Source organism: Lactuca serriola, chromosome 4, assembly GCF_051521515.1.
Source record: "Lactuca serriola cultivar US96UC23 chromosome 4, Lser_US96UC23_V15, whole genome shotgun sequence".
In the NCBI taxonomy this organism is placed as follows: domain Eukaryota; kingdom Viridiplantae; phylum Streptophyta; class Magnoliopsida; order Asterales; family Asteraceae; genus Lactuca; species Lactuca serriola.
Window position 1 is genome coordinate 382,505,077 of NC_136411.1, and position 17,626 is coordinate 382,522,702.

The 17,626-nt window shown below is 38.8% G+C and overlaps 2 protein-coding genes across 2 annotated transcripts; both read right to left on the reverse strand.

The window, feature by feature from the left end:
- Positions 1-11,858: 11,858 nt before the first annotated feature.
- On the reverse strand, positions 11,859-12,476 carry LOC145099824 (uncharacterized). The gene has a single exon (XM_079037328.1). It carries the CDS (start codon positions 12,474-12,476, stop codon positions 11,859-11,861), a length of 618 nt encoding a protein of 205 aa, XP_078893454.1.
- A 131-nt stretch (positions 12,477-12,607) lies between these two features.
- On the reverse strand, positions 12,608-17,378 carry LOC145099825 (uncharacterized). Its single transcript, XM_079037329.1, has 6 exons — positions 17,288-17,378; positions 14,482-14,546; positions 14,233-14,262; positions 14,028-14,128; positions 13,408-13,712; positions 12,608-13,299 (listed from the first exon to the last, which is right to left on the reverse strand). Exons 1-6 carry the CDS (start codon positions 17,376-17,378, stop codon positions 12,608-12,610), a joined length of 1,284 nt encoding a protein of 427 aa, XP_078893455.1.
- Between the last annotated feature and the right edge of the window lie 248 nt (positions 17,379-17,626).

Here is a 17,626-nt window from a genome sequence, read left to right on the forward strand (position 1 = left end):
AGATAATAACAAAAAATATATAGTTAAATAAGGTCATATCAGGTATAAACTGAAAACCCTAAGCTAAATGGATTTTCCCCCAAGCCATGCGGATTTTCCCTAAGCTAAGTGTATTTTATCCCAATCCATGTAGCTTTTTGTTAAAAAATATACAACTTCTGATCACTTGAGCTCGACTTATCTGTTTGACCCCAAGCCAATTCTATTTTTTATTCTTGAAAGGTAACTAACATAAATAATTGATAATATGTTAAGTTGCATGGGATTACCAAGAGCTCAATATAGAACTTAAATGACAAGTGTATATACTTATATAGGTTGATGTTGAACACTCAACCATTTTTAGTTGGATTAGTAGCTTCTATAAGATAAGGTGTGTACATACCCATAATATATATGTCCCACTATCAATATGTTTGAAATGTTTTAATTTTTTCTAATACTATATGGATATGTGGTATTCATATATGTTTTTGCATTACATGGAATTTTTTAGAACATATTTTAATGGAAAACATATTCTATTTGATTGGAAAATTATGTGAGCATCCTTATGTGCATTATATATGATGGGTTGGTTTTTAGATTTTTCGAGACTTGATTGATTATATAATTAATGGAGTTTTGAAGGTATTTGTAACACCCATAAAATTTGAGCCAATTTAAAACTTTTTAAATCATTTAAAACCCTTCAATTATTACTATTTGTTTTCAAAATAGTTTATACATCAGAGTTCCCAAAAATCATAATCATTAACCGAGGAAGTGTACGGTCACGCCTTCACCTTCCCACGGCCATCCGCTGAACCTCAAACAATAAACTGAAATTGTAAGCCTGAAAGTTTAGTGAATTACCCCTAAAATACCCATACACATAATAATACACATATAATAACAAACAATATACTATAGGTCTAGTCAACCATTGGGTTGGAATACCCCAAGCCCTCAACCAACCGGTTGGAATGCCAACATACTATGGGTCCAATCATCCTCGGGATGGAATACCCCAGGCCCACAACCAACAGGTTGGAATGCCCACATACTATGAGTCCAATCATCCTCGGGAAGGAATACTCATGGCCCACAACCAACATGTTGGAATTCCCAAGTCTATTGGATTTCACACAAAACAGATAAGCCTCAACCGCCAAACAAACATGTGCACATATCACAGTCTATAGACAGACAAACCAATCTAACATATCATAACACATAACAACATCCTATATACTTGGATACTGATCTAACAGATCATAACAACATATATCATCCTATCTACCAGGATACCAATCTAACAGATCATAACAGCATATAACATCCTATCTACCAGGATCCCGATCTAACAAATCATAATAACATATAACATCCTATCTACCAGGATACCAATCTAACAGATCATAATAGCATATAACATCCTATCTACCAGGATCTCGATCTAACATATCATAACAGCATATAACATCCTACCTACCAGGATACCAATCTAACAAATCATAACCGCATATAACATTCTATTTACCAGGATCCCGATCTAACAGATCATAACAGCAATACAACATCCTATCCACCAGGTTACTGATCTTACAGATCATAACATCATATAATATCAGGATAATAATCTGAAAAGGGCCGGCCTTGGTGGCTTAAACCCTTGAGTATAGTAAGGATAACTCAACTCGCAACTGACGCGCTGAAGACGTAAGCTCAACTCTCGGATCACCGTCACAAACTCCAACACCTATATCCACCATAGAACCATATCCATAAACTTCCAATCTCCCAAAATGCCCCCAGAAGTCAACTAGTCAACCCTTGGTCAAAGCCCAAGCCAATGGTCAAGTTCAACAGTCCATGTTAGACTCAACTCGTTGAGTACAACTGTCCATTCGTCGAGTTCCTTGAATAACTCTTCAACTCACCGAGTCACTGAGTGACTCGTTGAGTTCCTAATGTGTGCGGCCAAAAACTCATTGGCCAACTCATCGAGTTTCCCTTGCAACCCACCAAGTTCATGCGTGCCAACAACCAGGAAAACCCTAACTGACTCGTTGAGTCACCCCACTGACTCGCCGAGTCAACGACAATCTTCATCGGACTCGCCGAGTTGACCATGCAACTCGCTGAGTCCCTTCAGTACATTTTCCATTTAGATGCTTTTAAATCCATCTTAAGGTTCCATATTGCAGATCCAGCTTCTCAAGGCATGTTTGTCACGTAAAGTTGCAAAATTTACGTGCATGCAAGGCTCTAAAGTCTTATAATAACAAAACTAAGCTTGCAATGGAGTTTTACACTTAAGGAGGGGTGCATACTTGCCAAAGCTGACAGCTTTATGGACTTAGAGACCCAAGAGAGTTCAGATCTGAAGTTACAACTTCAGATCTGAGCTCATGACAAGAATAGCTTCATAATATGCTAGAAAAGCCCCAATCTTTAACCAAATGGGATCTATAATGAAATGAGGTCAAGGTAACGACTTGATACCTTCCAAAAGATGCCAACTGAGGTAGATATCAGATCCCAACATGTTCCTTGCTTCTAGCCACTTGCTCTCCAAGCTCTCCTTACAAAGATCCTCCTTCCAAAGCTTAAAACACACAAGAATGATGCACACACACACAGATTAGGGTTTATGGACTATCAAGAGGCTGTAAGGGGAGGCTGAGGAGGCCAATGATCCTTTAAATAGGGTGCAAAACCCCGAAATTTAGGGTTTCATCCTCCAGCTCCTACTTGTCGAGTCCCTTCTTGGACTCGGCGAGTAAGTCACTTAAACACGTGGACCAGCCCGCTGCTACTCGACGAGTCAGGCAACCAACTCGTCGAGTAGACCTTGAAATCATGAGAAATTATAACCATAAATTGATACTCGAGAATCGGGGCATTATAATTCTCCCCCACTTGAACTATACTTCGTCCTCGAAGTCTGCACCAGGGAACATCCTCGGATAGTGCTCCCGCATCACTGCCTTCGGCTCCCATGTCTAGTCGGACCCTCTTTGGTGCTCCCACTGTACCTCTAACAAAGGTACCTCCTTGTTCCGCAGAACCTTCACTCTTCTCTCCAGTATGGCCACATGCCTTCCAACAGAAACCAGGCGCTCACCGACCTGAATGTCATTCAACGATACTATCGCCTCCCGATCCATGATGCACTTTCGCAACTGCGAAACGTGAAAGGTGATGTGAATCCCAATCGTACCTTTGCATAAGGTCTATCCTTCATGCCATTTTGCCATCTTGACAAAATCTTGATGATCCAAAGAATCGGAAATCCAACTTTCCCTCTTCCCGAGGCGAACCCTTTGTGCTGACAGGACATTTGCCCCACAATATCATACAAAAATCATCCCACTAAAACACGGACACTAATGCCTGGCCCAATCAGCCTCGGGTTGGAATACCAGGCATGCCTATGACGGGTCCCGTCATCCTTAGGATGGAATACCCTCGCATCCCACATATGTTTGGCCCAATCAACTCTTGGGTTGGAATACCAAACATATCATGTCCAATCAATCATAGGGTTCGGTCATCCTCTGGATGGAATACCCTAGATTGGAATACCTTTATGAACATAACTCTGATCTACTCATAACTTGAGTTCCAAGGATCTATCCTTGCGTCTCATTCACCATCCTTTAATTCGTCACAACCGAGTGCAACTTCCCCGAATCTTCAATAATACATCCAGTCTTAACGCGCTCCTACAGAAGACATAACCAACACAATCTCTATGCCCACAGCCTATGACTGGAATACCCTTACATGGTCCTTAACATAGGTCTGGATTGCCTCTGAGCCCACAACATGAGTCTGGTATGCCCTATCCGGCCCTCAGCTCATGACTGAAATGCTCCTGATGACCGATCAACACTACTGTCGTCACTTAAGTTGCCCCAACACTCCGGTCCTGTAGATATCCACTTTCCTCCGTCGTTAAAAAGGCCTAATCGACGCCCCTCTCATCAACCAACATCAGAAGAATACAAAAACTTCTACCACACATGAATCCCAAGTCATAAACCCACTTCAACTCTTCCTGCTACCATATGATGTTCCTCAGACGAAGTCGAAACCTCCCTGATCCCAACTTGTCTGCCCACTACCCAAAACATCGGACGCCTCACCGATTGCTGAACTAAAAGTCACACACAAACAGCAGTCCCACGCGTCCCCCGAAAGAAAACCGACTAGCTGGACTTGCTTCCACGCCCTGCCATCAACTTCTGCTAACATAATGTACGCTACATGACCCACGACAGTCTCACCTCCTACCTGGTCTTCAGCGACTCATCTCCTACTCACTTCACACACGCTATGACTCTTTCACAGATAAAATCAACCCAAGACACATCACAATAACTCAAACCATCATCAACATACCTACCACTACTGGCCCACCAGTCTGACACTCATATCTAACCCATATCACCCCTTCTGGTTGGAATATCAATCATGTCTAATCAATTCAACTATCGAGCTGAAATTCTAAGGGTTTGTTGGCCTACCGCCTCAACCCTACCGCTCCCTTTGAGCCTCCGTGCCTGCGACTTTCAGTCGGCCCACACCGGGTACCTTGGCCTACTGCATAAAGCAGGACCGCCTCAGCCCTATCCAAATGCCATAGACAATCATGAGAAAGATCTAGCCCGATTCCCAGAACCTGAATGACGGAACATTCTAATCCCAAGCATTCCCAAAGCTGATGAATACCCATTCAGATCTACTCTCAGCCCTCAGATGGAATATTACCCAATCCAAAAGATTATCCTAAGAGACACCTCGAACCGATTAGATCACCAAGATCCTATGCACTCCATCTAATCTCTAACAACAACATCCGATCAAACCAAAATACATCGGAGTCTTCAGCCTACTCCAGCAACATGTTCAATACTTGGGGACAGACCTGCTGATTGCTATAGCATAGCAACATCCTCAATACTCGCACCTAGATCTACAAACACATACAAAGTCTTCAGCATGACTGGACCACCTCACCAGACCTTCAGTCCATCTGGACCACTCTTAGAACCTTCAGCATGTCTGGACCGCCCTCCCTGGGTCTTCAGCCTGTTTGGACCGTTCTTCGAGCCTTCGGCCTGGCAGGTATGCCCCACCAACCTTCAGTATATCCAGATTGCTCTAAAATGTTGAGCATCTCCCTGGACCACCCCTCATGTGATCCTTCCCATGCAGACTGTTCTCACCCACTTGGGGTTATGAACTCCTGATCCATTCCACGGACTCTAACCCCGGCCTAACCCTAGGCCTCATGTCCCTGACCCACGTGTCTACCATATACACTAAATCACCCGCACTCCCGTGCTAAAAGTACCGCCGAGCCCTGGCAGCTAACAAAACCCTCCATCTATCAATCCCAAAGTCCTTAGAGTCGAGCACACCCTCGACCGAATACTCAAACTGAACTCAATGCCTGACTAGCACTCCAACCTGGTTGCCCAATTTCTGCTGTCAAGCACCAAGAAGATGTGTTCCTTATGTTGGGGAGTTTTACCAAATCCCCAATCAAAACAACCCTCAAACCAAGTAGCTACTAGGGCCTCCATTCTCTATGTCGGGTTGTGAAACTTATCTCCGTTTCAAAACCTTTCCTACTTTCGCATCCCGGGGTAACTCTTCCCCACTTAGATTCAACTAAGTCTTCATAATACATGAAAGTTGGAGGATTCCCAACCCTTCTCACTTCCCAACGATCCGATGACAACCAACTCTTTCCCACTAGTGCTCCATTACTAGTCAATCCCAATTGATCACACACTTCTAAGAACCAGATGAACACTTCCTGAATCCCAGTGAAACCGACAACCACTAATGCTTGAATGACCTCACACTCAAGTCTTGAAGACCACAAGATAGACGCTCCAACTAATACCTTGGCGACGAGCTACTTCCCTTGGCGCTTAGTCCGACAATCACTAACGGTTGGTAAAACCACTGAATCCTGACAATGCTGAACAAACCTTATGTGGGACCCTATCCGTAGACCTCTCACATAATACCCCTTTTCCAAAGGTGTTCCAAACAAGCTTCCAGCTCTCGGGCTCTAGAAATCATTCTCCTCAGGGTTCGCACCTTGACTCATTTACCAGCTCAAACACTCACAGCTGAATTGCAGTAGCTGAAACAACCTCTGCCCTAAACCGGACTACAAACTACTTCCAAGACATAGTCTACAATCCCAAAAGTGCAATAGATCTCACAATCAATCCTTGCCGTCCGATACAAGAGATCCAAGGCAAACCGGACCTCACAAATACTTATGCCACATCAACCCACCTGCGCTCACTGGCGCTGAAATAATGTTGCCTATTCTTGCAACCAACTGACTCCGAGCTGGAATACAACCTGATCCCGGGGTCACAAGTCTGCTCATTCCTTCGAGCTCGAAAAATGAGAGGGCACAATCCTTTCTCTACAAAACGACAATCCAATCCCCCAATAAACTATTCCCCTTCCAGCTGAACATAATCATCACTCCCTTTCAGAGTTCCCGCGACTCATATTTCGGCCTCGAGCAAACCCTCGAGCCTCAAATCTGGAACCCCACATGCTAGCCTCTCTCGCTCAACCTGCAGAAATATATCGAGTACAGATCATCTTCCTGATCCTAATAACTGCAGCCCTCTACTCATAATAATATGTACCAGTGACAAGTCCCGGTACTGGAAGCTCGACCAGCTCCTCTCCCTGCCGTCGTTACAGTTACGGAAGTTGTTACGGCAGCCGTCTCAGCAATGGCTTCATGGCGCTCAAAAAAATACTCAACCATGGCGGTCTTGAAACACCCAAACATCTTCGAAATCTATCCCCGAACGATCTCGATCGCCTCCTCCCGGATGATCTCCCTGACACGATCCTCTGACAATACTGGCATATCCTGGCTGCCATTTCTCGATCCTGAACCGGATCCAGTCTCAAAACGTCCCGAATAATCCATACCATAACAGGGAACCAACTTCCAACTAAACCCCAGGGGTTGTGACTTCCTTGTTACGCGTATGGGTCCTGTGCTTTCAGTAGTACGGGCCCATACTACCTTCCACACCTACCCATATTTGTCTCAAGTATCACCACAACACCCTAACAATATACATAGACAGAGCGAGCGCTTAATCGTCACTCCTAGAGGATAGCTAAATATCTCATAACTGACCTACCGGTTCCCTGCAATCCACCCATCCATGAAACTTCCACCAACCCTGCAGCACTAGTGTATGCTAGTCATACATAACACTGGACCCTATAGACTTTCGAATATCCAATCCTACCTTAAGCCCCCAACCAGAAAAGAACAGAACATAAGGCCAAATCAAACATTCTCAGGCTATAAGATCTTAGTTATGTATAACCATGATGCATACACTAAACAACTACATTAATGATGTTAATCTCATATAAAGGAAACCCTAGGTTAGCAGGCATCATGTAATTAGACAATTCTATCCTGCAATTCCTGAAGATCCCTAGCCTAGTACTAGCATGTTGTTTAAACATATCACAATATGAAATAACTGTATGGTATTTTGGGGTCTACTTACTGGCTCCGACTGACCATACAATTCGCATCCTCTTTTACTTATTTTGAAAACCATTTAAAATCATTTTGAAAATCTTTCCTTGATTTGAGATTGGATTCACACGAGTGTTCCTCAATTCACTCAAACTAAGGCTCTGATACCAACTTGTAACACCCATAAAATTCGAGCCAATTTAAAACTTTTTAAATCATTTAAAACCCTCCAATTATTACAATTTGTTTTCAAAATAGTTTATACATCACGGTTCCCAGAAATCATAATCATTAATCGATGAAGTGTACGGTCACGCCTTCGCCTGTTGGTTGTGGACCTGGAGTATTCCATCCCGAGGATGATTGGACCCATAATATGTTGGCATTCCAACCGGTTGGTTGAGGGCCTGGGGTATTCCAACCCGATGTTGAATGGACCTATAGTATGTTGTTTGTTATTGTATGTGTATTATTATGTGTATGGGTATTTTGGAATGCCCACATATTATGAGTCCAATCATCCTCGCCTCCTCGGGATGGAATACTCACGGCCCACAACCTACAGGTTGGAATGCCTAGGTCTATTGGCTTTCACACAAAGAAGATAAGCCTCAACAGCCAAAAAAACATGTGCACAGATAACAATATATAGACAGACAAACCGATCTAACAGATCATAACAACATAACAACATCCTATCTACCCGGATACTGATATAACAGATCATAACAGCATATAACATCCTATCTACCAGGATCCCGATCTAACAAATCATAATAACATATAACATCCTATCTACCAGGATACCAATCTGACAGATCATAATAGCATATAACATCCTATCTACCAGGATACCAATCTGACAGATCATAACAACATATAACATCCTATCTACCAGGATACCAATCTAACAGATCATAACCGCATATAACATCCTATCTACCAGAATCCCGATCTAACAGATCATAACAACAATACAACATCCTATCCACCAGGATACTGATGTAACAGATCATAACATCATATAATATCAGGATAACAATCCGAAAAGGGCCGGCCTTGGTGGCTTAAACCCTTGAGTATAGTAAGGATAACTCAACTCGCAACTGACGCGCTAAAGACGTAAGCTCAACTCTCGGATCACCGTCACAAACTCCAACACCTATATCCACCATAGAACCATATCCATAAACTTCTAAATTCCCAAAATGCCCCCAAAAGTCAACTAGTCAACCATTGGTCAAAGCCCAAGCCAATGGTCAAGGTCAACAGTCCATGTTAACCTCAACTCGTTGAGTACAACTATCCATTCGTCGAGTTCCTTGAATAACTCTTCAACTCGCCGAGTCACTGAGAGACTCGTTGAGTTCCTAATGTGTGCGGCCGAAAACTCCTTGGCCAACTCGTCGAGTTCCCTTGCAACCCACCAAGTTCATGCGTGACAACAACCAGGAAAACCCCAACCGACTCGTCGATCACCCCACTGACTCACCGAGTCCACGTCAATCTTCATCGGACTCGCCGAGTTGACCATGCAACTCGCCGAGTCCCTTCAGTACATTTTCCATTTAGATGCTTTTTAAGCCATCTTAAGGTTCCATATTGCAGATCCAGCTTCTCAAGGCATGTTTGTCACGTAAAGTTGCAAAATTTACGTGCATGTAAGGATCTAAAGTCTTATAATGACAAAACTAAGCTTGCAATGGAGTTTTACACTTAAGGAGGGGTTCATACTTGCCAAAGCTGATAACTTTATGGACTTAGAGACCCAAGAGAGTTCAGATCTGAAGTTACAACTTCAGATCTGAGCTCAAGCCCAAGAATAGCTTCATAATATGCTAGAAAAGCCCCAATCTTTAACCAAATGGGATCTAGAATGAAATGAGGTCAAGGTAACGACTTGATACCTTCCAAAAGATTCCAACTAAGGTAGATATCAGATTCCAACATGTTCCTTGCTTCTAGCCACTTGCTCTCTAGTCTCTCCTTACAAAGATCCTCCTTCTATAGCTTAAAACACACAAGAATGATGCACACACACAGATTAGGGTTTATGGACTATCAAGAGGCTGTAAGGGGAGGCTGAGGAGGCCAATGATCCTTTAAATAGGGTGCAAAACCCCAAAATTTAGGGTTTCATCCTCCAACTCCTACTCGTCGAGTCCCTTCTTGGACTCGGCGAGTAGGTCACTTAAACACGTGGACCAACCCGCTGCTACTCGACGAGTCAGGCAACCAACTCGTCGAGTAGACCTTGAAATCATGAGAAATTATAACCATAAATTGATACTTGAGAATCGGGGCATTACAGTATTACACCCAATTCCATACAAAAGTCTAATTATGGTATTACTCACAAGGCTCCTAAAGTCCAATATTATTACTTTAACATATACTCGTATATGGAGATGAAGTGTATGGTAGAATGCTTGAGATAGTTTAGAAGTCCATAATTTGTTATGGTTCAATCAAACTTTTGTAATGATATTTGATTGACCACCATTGTATTTAGAATACTATTAAGTTTTTAACTTAACGTGCTTAACCGAGTTCAAGGACCTAATTCCGCTTTGATGAGTTTTAATATGACATAATATTTTTAAAAGAAAACATTATTTCTTTTGCTCAATGAGGGGTGACACGTTTGAAAATGTACACATAGTAATATCTTATAAGAATATTACATATAATTATATTCATATAAAATATATTCTAATTGGAGTATTGTTAAGATTGTTGAAATTATGCACGTAGTACTAGGGATGAAAGTGGGTCCAAACCCAACCGGGAAAAACCTGGACTCGAAAAACCCAGGAACTGGTTAACGGGATTTTGTAGGACCGAAAACCGGACCGGTATATAGGAACCGATTCCGGTTCGATTCCGAGTAAAGTTGGTCTAGAACCGGCAAACCCGAAAACATCAAAATGGGATGGGGTGGAACAAGCAAAGTGGGTCTAGAACCTTAAAACTTGGAAAAACCCTAATTTTTTTGGCAATTACTTAGTAGGTTAAACTTTGAAAACGTTTAGCTTCGATATCCCAACTTCGGGGGTACTGTAAGTCATTTAATATTAAACCAAAAATGACAAAAACCAGTTTAAAATCATGTACAAAATCTAAACTACATGTTGCAAAAAAAAACCTCATGATAATTCGACTTCAAACAAATTAGATATGCATGTTTTAAAATTTCACAAAATACAAAAAAATCCGAAAAACAAAAAATTTTCAGCTTTGATATGTTGACTTTGGGGGAATTTAAGTCAATGAATATGAAACAAAATTTGACAAAAATATAGTCTAAAATCATGTACAAACTCTAAACTACACCTTGGGAAAAAACGCATGCTAATCTCAATCCAAATGAATTAGATATGCATGTTTTAAAACTTTCACAGAATACAAAAAACACTGAAAAACTGAAAATTTTCAGCTTTGATATCCTAACTTTGGGGGACTGTAAGTTGATAAATATGAAACCAAAAAATGACAAAATTATAGTCTAAAATAATGTACAAACTATAAACTACACTCTGGAAAAAACCTCATGTCAATCCAACTTTAAATGAATGACCATGTTTTAACCTTTTTCATAAAAACCGGTTCCTGTCCTTAATCCCGGTTTACCCGTACCTGAAGGGCCCAAACCCAAATTACCCGAATAAATCTATTATTTAAACCCAAAACCCATACATGTTCTAGATATTTCGGTTCTAACGGTTATGGTACGGTTTTTCGATTTTAAATCTCATATGTACATAGTATTACCCTCATAGGAATATTATATGCAATTATAACATTATAAATAATAGTCTACTCATAATATATATATATATATATATATATATATATATATATATATATTGTTGCTACGTGGAAATCTTGGTGCGTTGTTAGCGACCCTCATGAGGCTTTGTCTAATGAGCACTCGAGATATCACACTGCAAAGAATAGAAAAACACTAGGTTAGAAAGTTATACCGAAAGATGAATCCTGATATTTCTCTCTAATGCCTAAGTTTGGTATCATTTTGGAGTTATATTGTTAAATTATTGGAAATTGTTTACCCTTTAGGAAGGATCGATCTTCCTTTTATAGTTGGGCTTTTGTCTGGTTCATAATCTCTCTATTTGGGTCTTGCTTTGTCCCTGTGTTCATGGGCGGACGCAGGAATTAGTAGTAGGGGTTGCACAAAATTTTTTTTCTGGTCAAACATAATATAGAACGTTAAAAAAAATCTGGTCAAACAAAATATAAACCATCTAATACAATTTTTTTTCTGGTTAAACATTATATAACAACTATCTATTATAATTTAAATTTGTCCTCTTCGTGCAGACATCTTTTGAAACCGCTCCATTACTTTTTCATCCTCAACTTTCGTAATTGCTTCCGTCTCGACATTACAAAGCAATGCGTCGTTCAAAAATTCATCGCCAATTTTGTTACGCAAGTCTGTCTTCAAGAGCTTCAACTTTGAAAAACATCTTTCTACACTTGCAGTCGCTACGGGTAATATCAAAGCCAAATTTAAAAGCTTATAAACCAAAGGATAAGACTGATGCTTCCCTGTACTAACCATCAAACGAGAAAGGTCGGAAATTCCTTTCAAACTAGTGAAACGCTCATCTTTGATACAAGAGTGATAAAATATCTCAAGTTGCCCTTCGAGGTCTATCATATCTGAATCATCAAAGTCATACTTGTATAACTTACCCAACTTCAATAACTTTGATTTGTCAAATTGTGCAAATGAATCACAAGGGCTCAAAGCACCCATGTACTCTAGTAATTGGGTGCTTGTTTCACTAAATCGATCCCGATATTCTGTAAGTTGCATATCTACCACCGTGTTGAAGATTTCAACCTCAAAATGAAACCTATTAGTCTTTGTAGTCCTACGGTTTCTCGCACCAATATACAACTCTTCCATATCTAAAGTTTCAATTTCGTGTGTTTGACAAAAAGAGGATACTTTTGGCAAAATGCTAGCAAACCCTATGTTTCTAAAAGACTACAATGCCTCCATTGTCCCTCTAACCATCGAAGCCGCTTCCAAAATGTCTAAATGGCATACATCATATGTAAGTAAAACACGAACTCATATGATTTAAAATATGCTAAGATTCCAGATGCTTGTTGATGGTTTGCCAATGACCCTCCCTCCTCTTTCACAAAATCTAAAACTACAAGAACATCCGCAAACAACTTCATCAAACTTGTGAGTGTGTTGAAATGTGAACCCCATCTTGTTTCTCCCGCTCGAACAAGTGTAGTCTCTTGATTTAACCCTCTTCCTGTTTCAAGATCACCACTACACAAACCTTTTTGCACCCTTTCTCTTGCTTGCTCTCGTAGTAAGTCTTTTCTTTTACACGAGGCACAAACAACATTAACCACCAACGAAATTTGCTCAAAAAAGTCACTAACACCATCATGTTTCTTTGCTACAGCCACAACTACTAGTTGAAGTTGGTGTGCAAAGCAATGTACATAAAAAGCCGTGTCATTCTCTTGTAATATCAAAGCTTTCAAACCAATGAATTCCCCTCGCATATTGCCAAGACTATCGACATAACGCAAAACAATAGCCATTTGTTCCTTTTTTGAAACATCACTAGATTCATCAACTAGTAAAGCAAAAACATCTTGACCAATCTCTTCATGAATACTCAAAAGTACTTCTTGTGCAAAACATTGCACAAGTTCTTTTTGAATTTTAGGGGAAATTAGTTGATTGTTTTTAGGAGCATTTTCTAAAGTATTGTTAAAAATCTCTTCACTAGTCTCTCGAATGGCTTTTAACACTTAAAACCCTCTATTTTCCGAGTTAACCGACTCGTCGTGACCACGAAACGGTAAACCGGTTTTTAATAAAAGTCTAACAACAATAATAGAAACACGTAATTGAGCTTTATATTTATTGTCCTCCGCTTTGGTTTGCCTCCTCAAGACTACATTAATTGCTTGTTTTTCCCTCATTAAAAACTCACACTTTTCTCTTGCTTTGTTGTGAAAAGTATCAACACCACCCACATGAGTCCGAAATGCATCTTTTTTATTCCAAGTATCAAAACCTTGGGAAACAAATGCATCTCTCCCTCCTTTTTGTCCCATGAGGTCCCCACACAAATAACAATATAAACAATATGCACAATTCTTTTTCACACTATATTCCAACCAATCAAAGTCATTAAACCATGAAGGAACGAATCTTCTAAATCTATCACCTATTTTTTTTAGGAAACTTATGTGCCCTTACTTGACACGGTCCTTGAAGCAAATATGCTCTTCTTACATCATCTCTTATATTTGAATTGTAACTTGTAATCAATGGCCTATCCGTCGGGTCCTTTGGAAGATCTTTCAAGTCAACGTTATCATTAGGTTGGTTAGAACATGGTGTTTGTAGAGTTGGATTAGAAACCGAAGGGATTGAATGATTGGTGATTGGTGTTTGTGGAGTTGCATTAGGATTAGAAACGGAAGGAATTGATTGATTGGTGATTGGTATTTGGGAACATTCTTCACCACTTTCATTAGGATTAGGTCTTTGTCTTTGGTAAAAAAATCACTTAGTTTAACCTACAAAAATATAACAATTACACCTAATCAAACAATAAAACAAGTTGCTTTCACCTAATCAAACAAAAATTCAATAAAAACATAACAATTACACCTAATCAAACAATGACTTCAATAAAACAAGTTGCTTTCACCTAATCAAACAATCAATTCAATAAAAAAACATATGAATTTCACCTAATCAAACAATCAGTTCAATAAAAAAAACATAGCAATATATGAATATAACCTAATCAAACAATATAACTTCAACAAAACAAATCAATTTCACCCAAGTCAATCAATAACTTTAAAAAAACATATCAATTTCAAATATCTAAATGAATTGGTAAATGGTAATTGGTAAAACTTACTTGCTTCATTGTAGAAATTGAAAGAAGACAGTTAGACAGAAGTTGATCGATACTATTGTTGCAACCTGCTTCAAGAAATCGATCAAGATTCAAGGATTAAAATCGATCAAACAACAAAACTGATTTTGGGTTGTGACTCACGATCAAGAAGACAGAAGCACTCGATAGACTATAGAAGTCATCCAGGGGTGATCGGCATTAGGCAATCGATTGAATTTTGGAGCCTTGGAGGCAAGCCGCAAGCGCCAAGAAGTCGAGTCGACGTCTGGACGATCGTTTAAGTTGCTGTGTAATCGTTTTTTTTGCTTGTACCGATCATCAATTAGAAACTCAAATAATTATGATGGGCTATCTTTTTTACAAACAATTAGCCCAATTGCTAATTTATCCACTTAAGTTTTATTTTGGGCTTTGGGCAATTGGACTATTAGACAATAATCGATCAAAACATTGGATTGTGGGCTCGTTATTATTTTTTTAGTTTGGTAATTCCCGATAGAATGACAATTTTTTTTTATGTAGTTGCACAATTTTTTTAGTAGTTGCACGATTATTTTACGTAGTGGCACAATAGGTAAAAATTTAAAAAAATGAAATTTTTTCTACTACGTGCGCGGAAGCTAGGTGTTGCCGGTGCCACATCGGGCACCTAGCTAGGACCGCCCCTGCCTATGGTCTCAAGGAAAGTTCTAAATAACGTAATGCGTCACTTGGCGGCAATGTCAACCCTCAAGCTTTTTTGAGCTGTAGCAAGCCACGTCGTTTGTAAAGCGTGACTTAATGCGACAATTTTGTATATAACTAATAATTTTATATATATTTTCCAATATCATTCGCTTTTATATACATATGTGACTTGAGGTGATATTTTGCCAAAGCTGGATGGTAAGTACAAGCCTTAGATCCATGGCACGCCATGACGGAGTCATGACAAACTTTTTAGAACCTTGGTCTTCAGGGTAGGATTTATTGATAAAATAAGTCTGCCTTTTTTTTGTGTTTCATGGGATGTTACCTTTAATACTTAATACAAAAGATGTATTTTATAAAAAAAGTGTGGTCGGTATGTTATAATGAGGTGAATACCAACCCATGTCGTTCAAGGGCTATGACCTTTCTTTAAGTCATAGCATTTGTCCGGCTTGTTTATGTATGGGTCGGTGTCCATACCCCACAATATATATATATATATATATATATATATATATATATATATATATGATAGTAATCTTATTTTACTTTTATTTGTTTGTTTGTTATTATTTTCGATGTTAAAACTAACGAAAATGAATGTCTAATTTTTTAAAACTTAAAAATAAAAAATTATTTTGATCTAGTGTACCTGACAATCGTTCTCCTAGTCTCATGAAAAAGCGGTTCTCATGTGAACCTACACACACACACATATATATATATATATACATACATATATATATATATATATATATATATATATATATATATATATATATATAGAGAGAGAGAGAGAGAGAGAGAGTTGGTTCAAATGTAGATTGACATCTATTTTGTGGATGTGTGTATGAGAATGACAAAGAAAATATGTTGTTTGATATGTGAATACGTTCAATCTTACATAACTATTGTCATTATCACACATTCCTAAACAAATCATGTATAAGGTTATTGTAGAGTTTTTATTTTATTATTCTCATTCTGTCATAATGTTGTCAAAATGTTATTGAGTCGTATTCAATAAGAATGAAAATGAGTGAAAGACGATGCATGAGAAAAAAATGAATAAAAATTAGTAAGAATGCATGGAAATGACAATATTTGTGTGAGGTTGAACATATTCACATTACTAAACAACATATTATCTTAGTAATTTTCATAGAATAACATTGTCCACACGTCCACACAATAGTTGTTCATCCACATTATAATCTAGCTCTCTCTCTCTCTCTCTCTCTCTATATATATATATATATATATATATATATATATATATATATATATACATATATGTCGAGTATTTGAGATATTGAAACTGGTTTGGCATATTTGGTTATTTAGGGAAGACTTTTTAGGGTTAATCATTTTATGATTCCTTATGGTGCTTTTACAGTAGAAGTTTTTAATCGAGCTCTTCTAAGACATTGGTTTTATATTAAGGCATAGATTTTATATTTTATGGTATATATTTATTGTTCCCTATAAATAATCATTAGGTTAGATTTTGAGGCAATCTTTTTACCAGATTAGGGTTTTTCTCTATACGTTATATGATAATCAATATACACAAAAACCTATATCAGATTACTTGCATATAATGGTGATTGATTCTTCATTGTTCTTGATATTCCGCATTCATCATCTCGATTTATTCTCAACAATATATATATATATATATATATATATATATATATATATATATATATATATATATATGAAGGATCATTTGAGAACTCAAAGTTTCCCGAGAACTAAAGGTGGAACGTTAAATCAAAAAAAAAGAAGGGTCAAGATGAAAGGTGACGCTTTTGTAAATAAATAGACAAAAAAAAGAAGGAATGGTATCTTAAATAATATAGCCAGGGGTATTATAGGAATAAAAGTATAATTAAATGATTTCTTAAATCTACTATTTGATAAAATAAATTTTCATCTCTCTCTCTCTCTCTCTCTCTCTCTCTCTCTCTCTCTTTCTCTCTCTCTCCTACCCGTTTTCCTCTCTCGCTCAAACCTACGATCTATCCTCCGACGACTCACCTCCATCGAATAGCCTCCAACCTCCTCCATCATCCGCGTCGATCGCCTCCCTCCTCCCTTCACCGACCACCTCTACCTCTGTCAACCGCCTCAATCCTTGCTCTCACGTTCTTCATAGAAAAAACTCCACTGAAGATGCTTTGATTTTGAATCGGTTTGTCCGCCATTATTGCACATCCGTTCTCCCTTGTTTCTCTATCATCATCGGACTACTCCATTACGATCGAGATATCTCTTCTTCCTCTGTTGTTGCACCTTCATCACCGGATATGTTTCTCCTACATATCGATCTGATTTGGTAAACGCCTTCATATCTATATCAATTTTTGATTTTTTTTTGATTCAATCATGTTGGCTTCGATCTGACCTACTGCCTTTACTTTCTGCGTATTGGAAGTTTACTAGATGAAACCAA

Excerpts from the sequence above, each read along its gene's own strand:
- LOC145099824 (XM_079037328.1), bottom strand. The coding sequence starts at position 12,476 with ATGGAAGAGTTGTATATTGGTGCGAGAAACCGTAGGACTACAAAGACT.
- LOC145099825 (XM_079037329.1), bottom strand. The coding sequence starts at position 17,378 with ATGGCGGACAAACCGATTCAAAATCAAAGCATCTTCAGTGGAGTTTTT. Across the intron at positions 14,263-14,481 it reads CAATTTCTACAATGAAGCAA|GTGAAAGCAACTTGTTTTAT; the intron begins GTAAGTTTTACC and ends TTGTTTGATTAG. Across the intron at positions 13,300-13,407 it reads TAGACTTTTATTAAAAACCG|AAAATGCTCCTAAAAACAAT; the intron begins GTTTACCGTTTC and ends ACAATACTTTAG.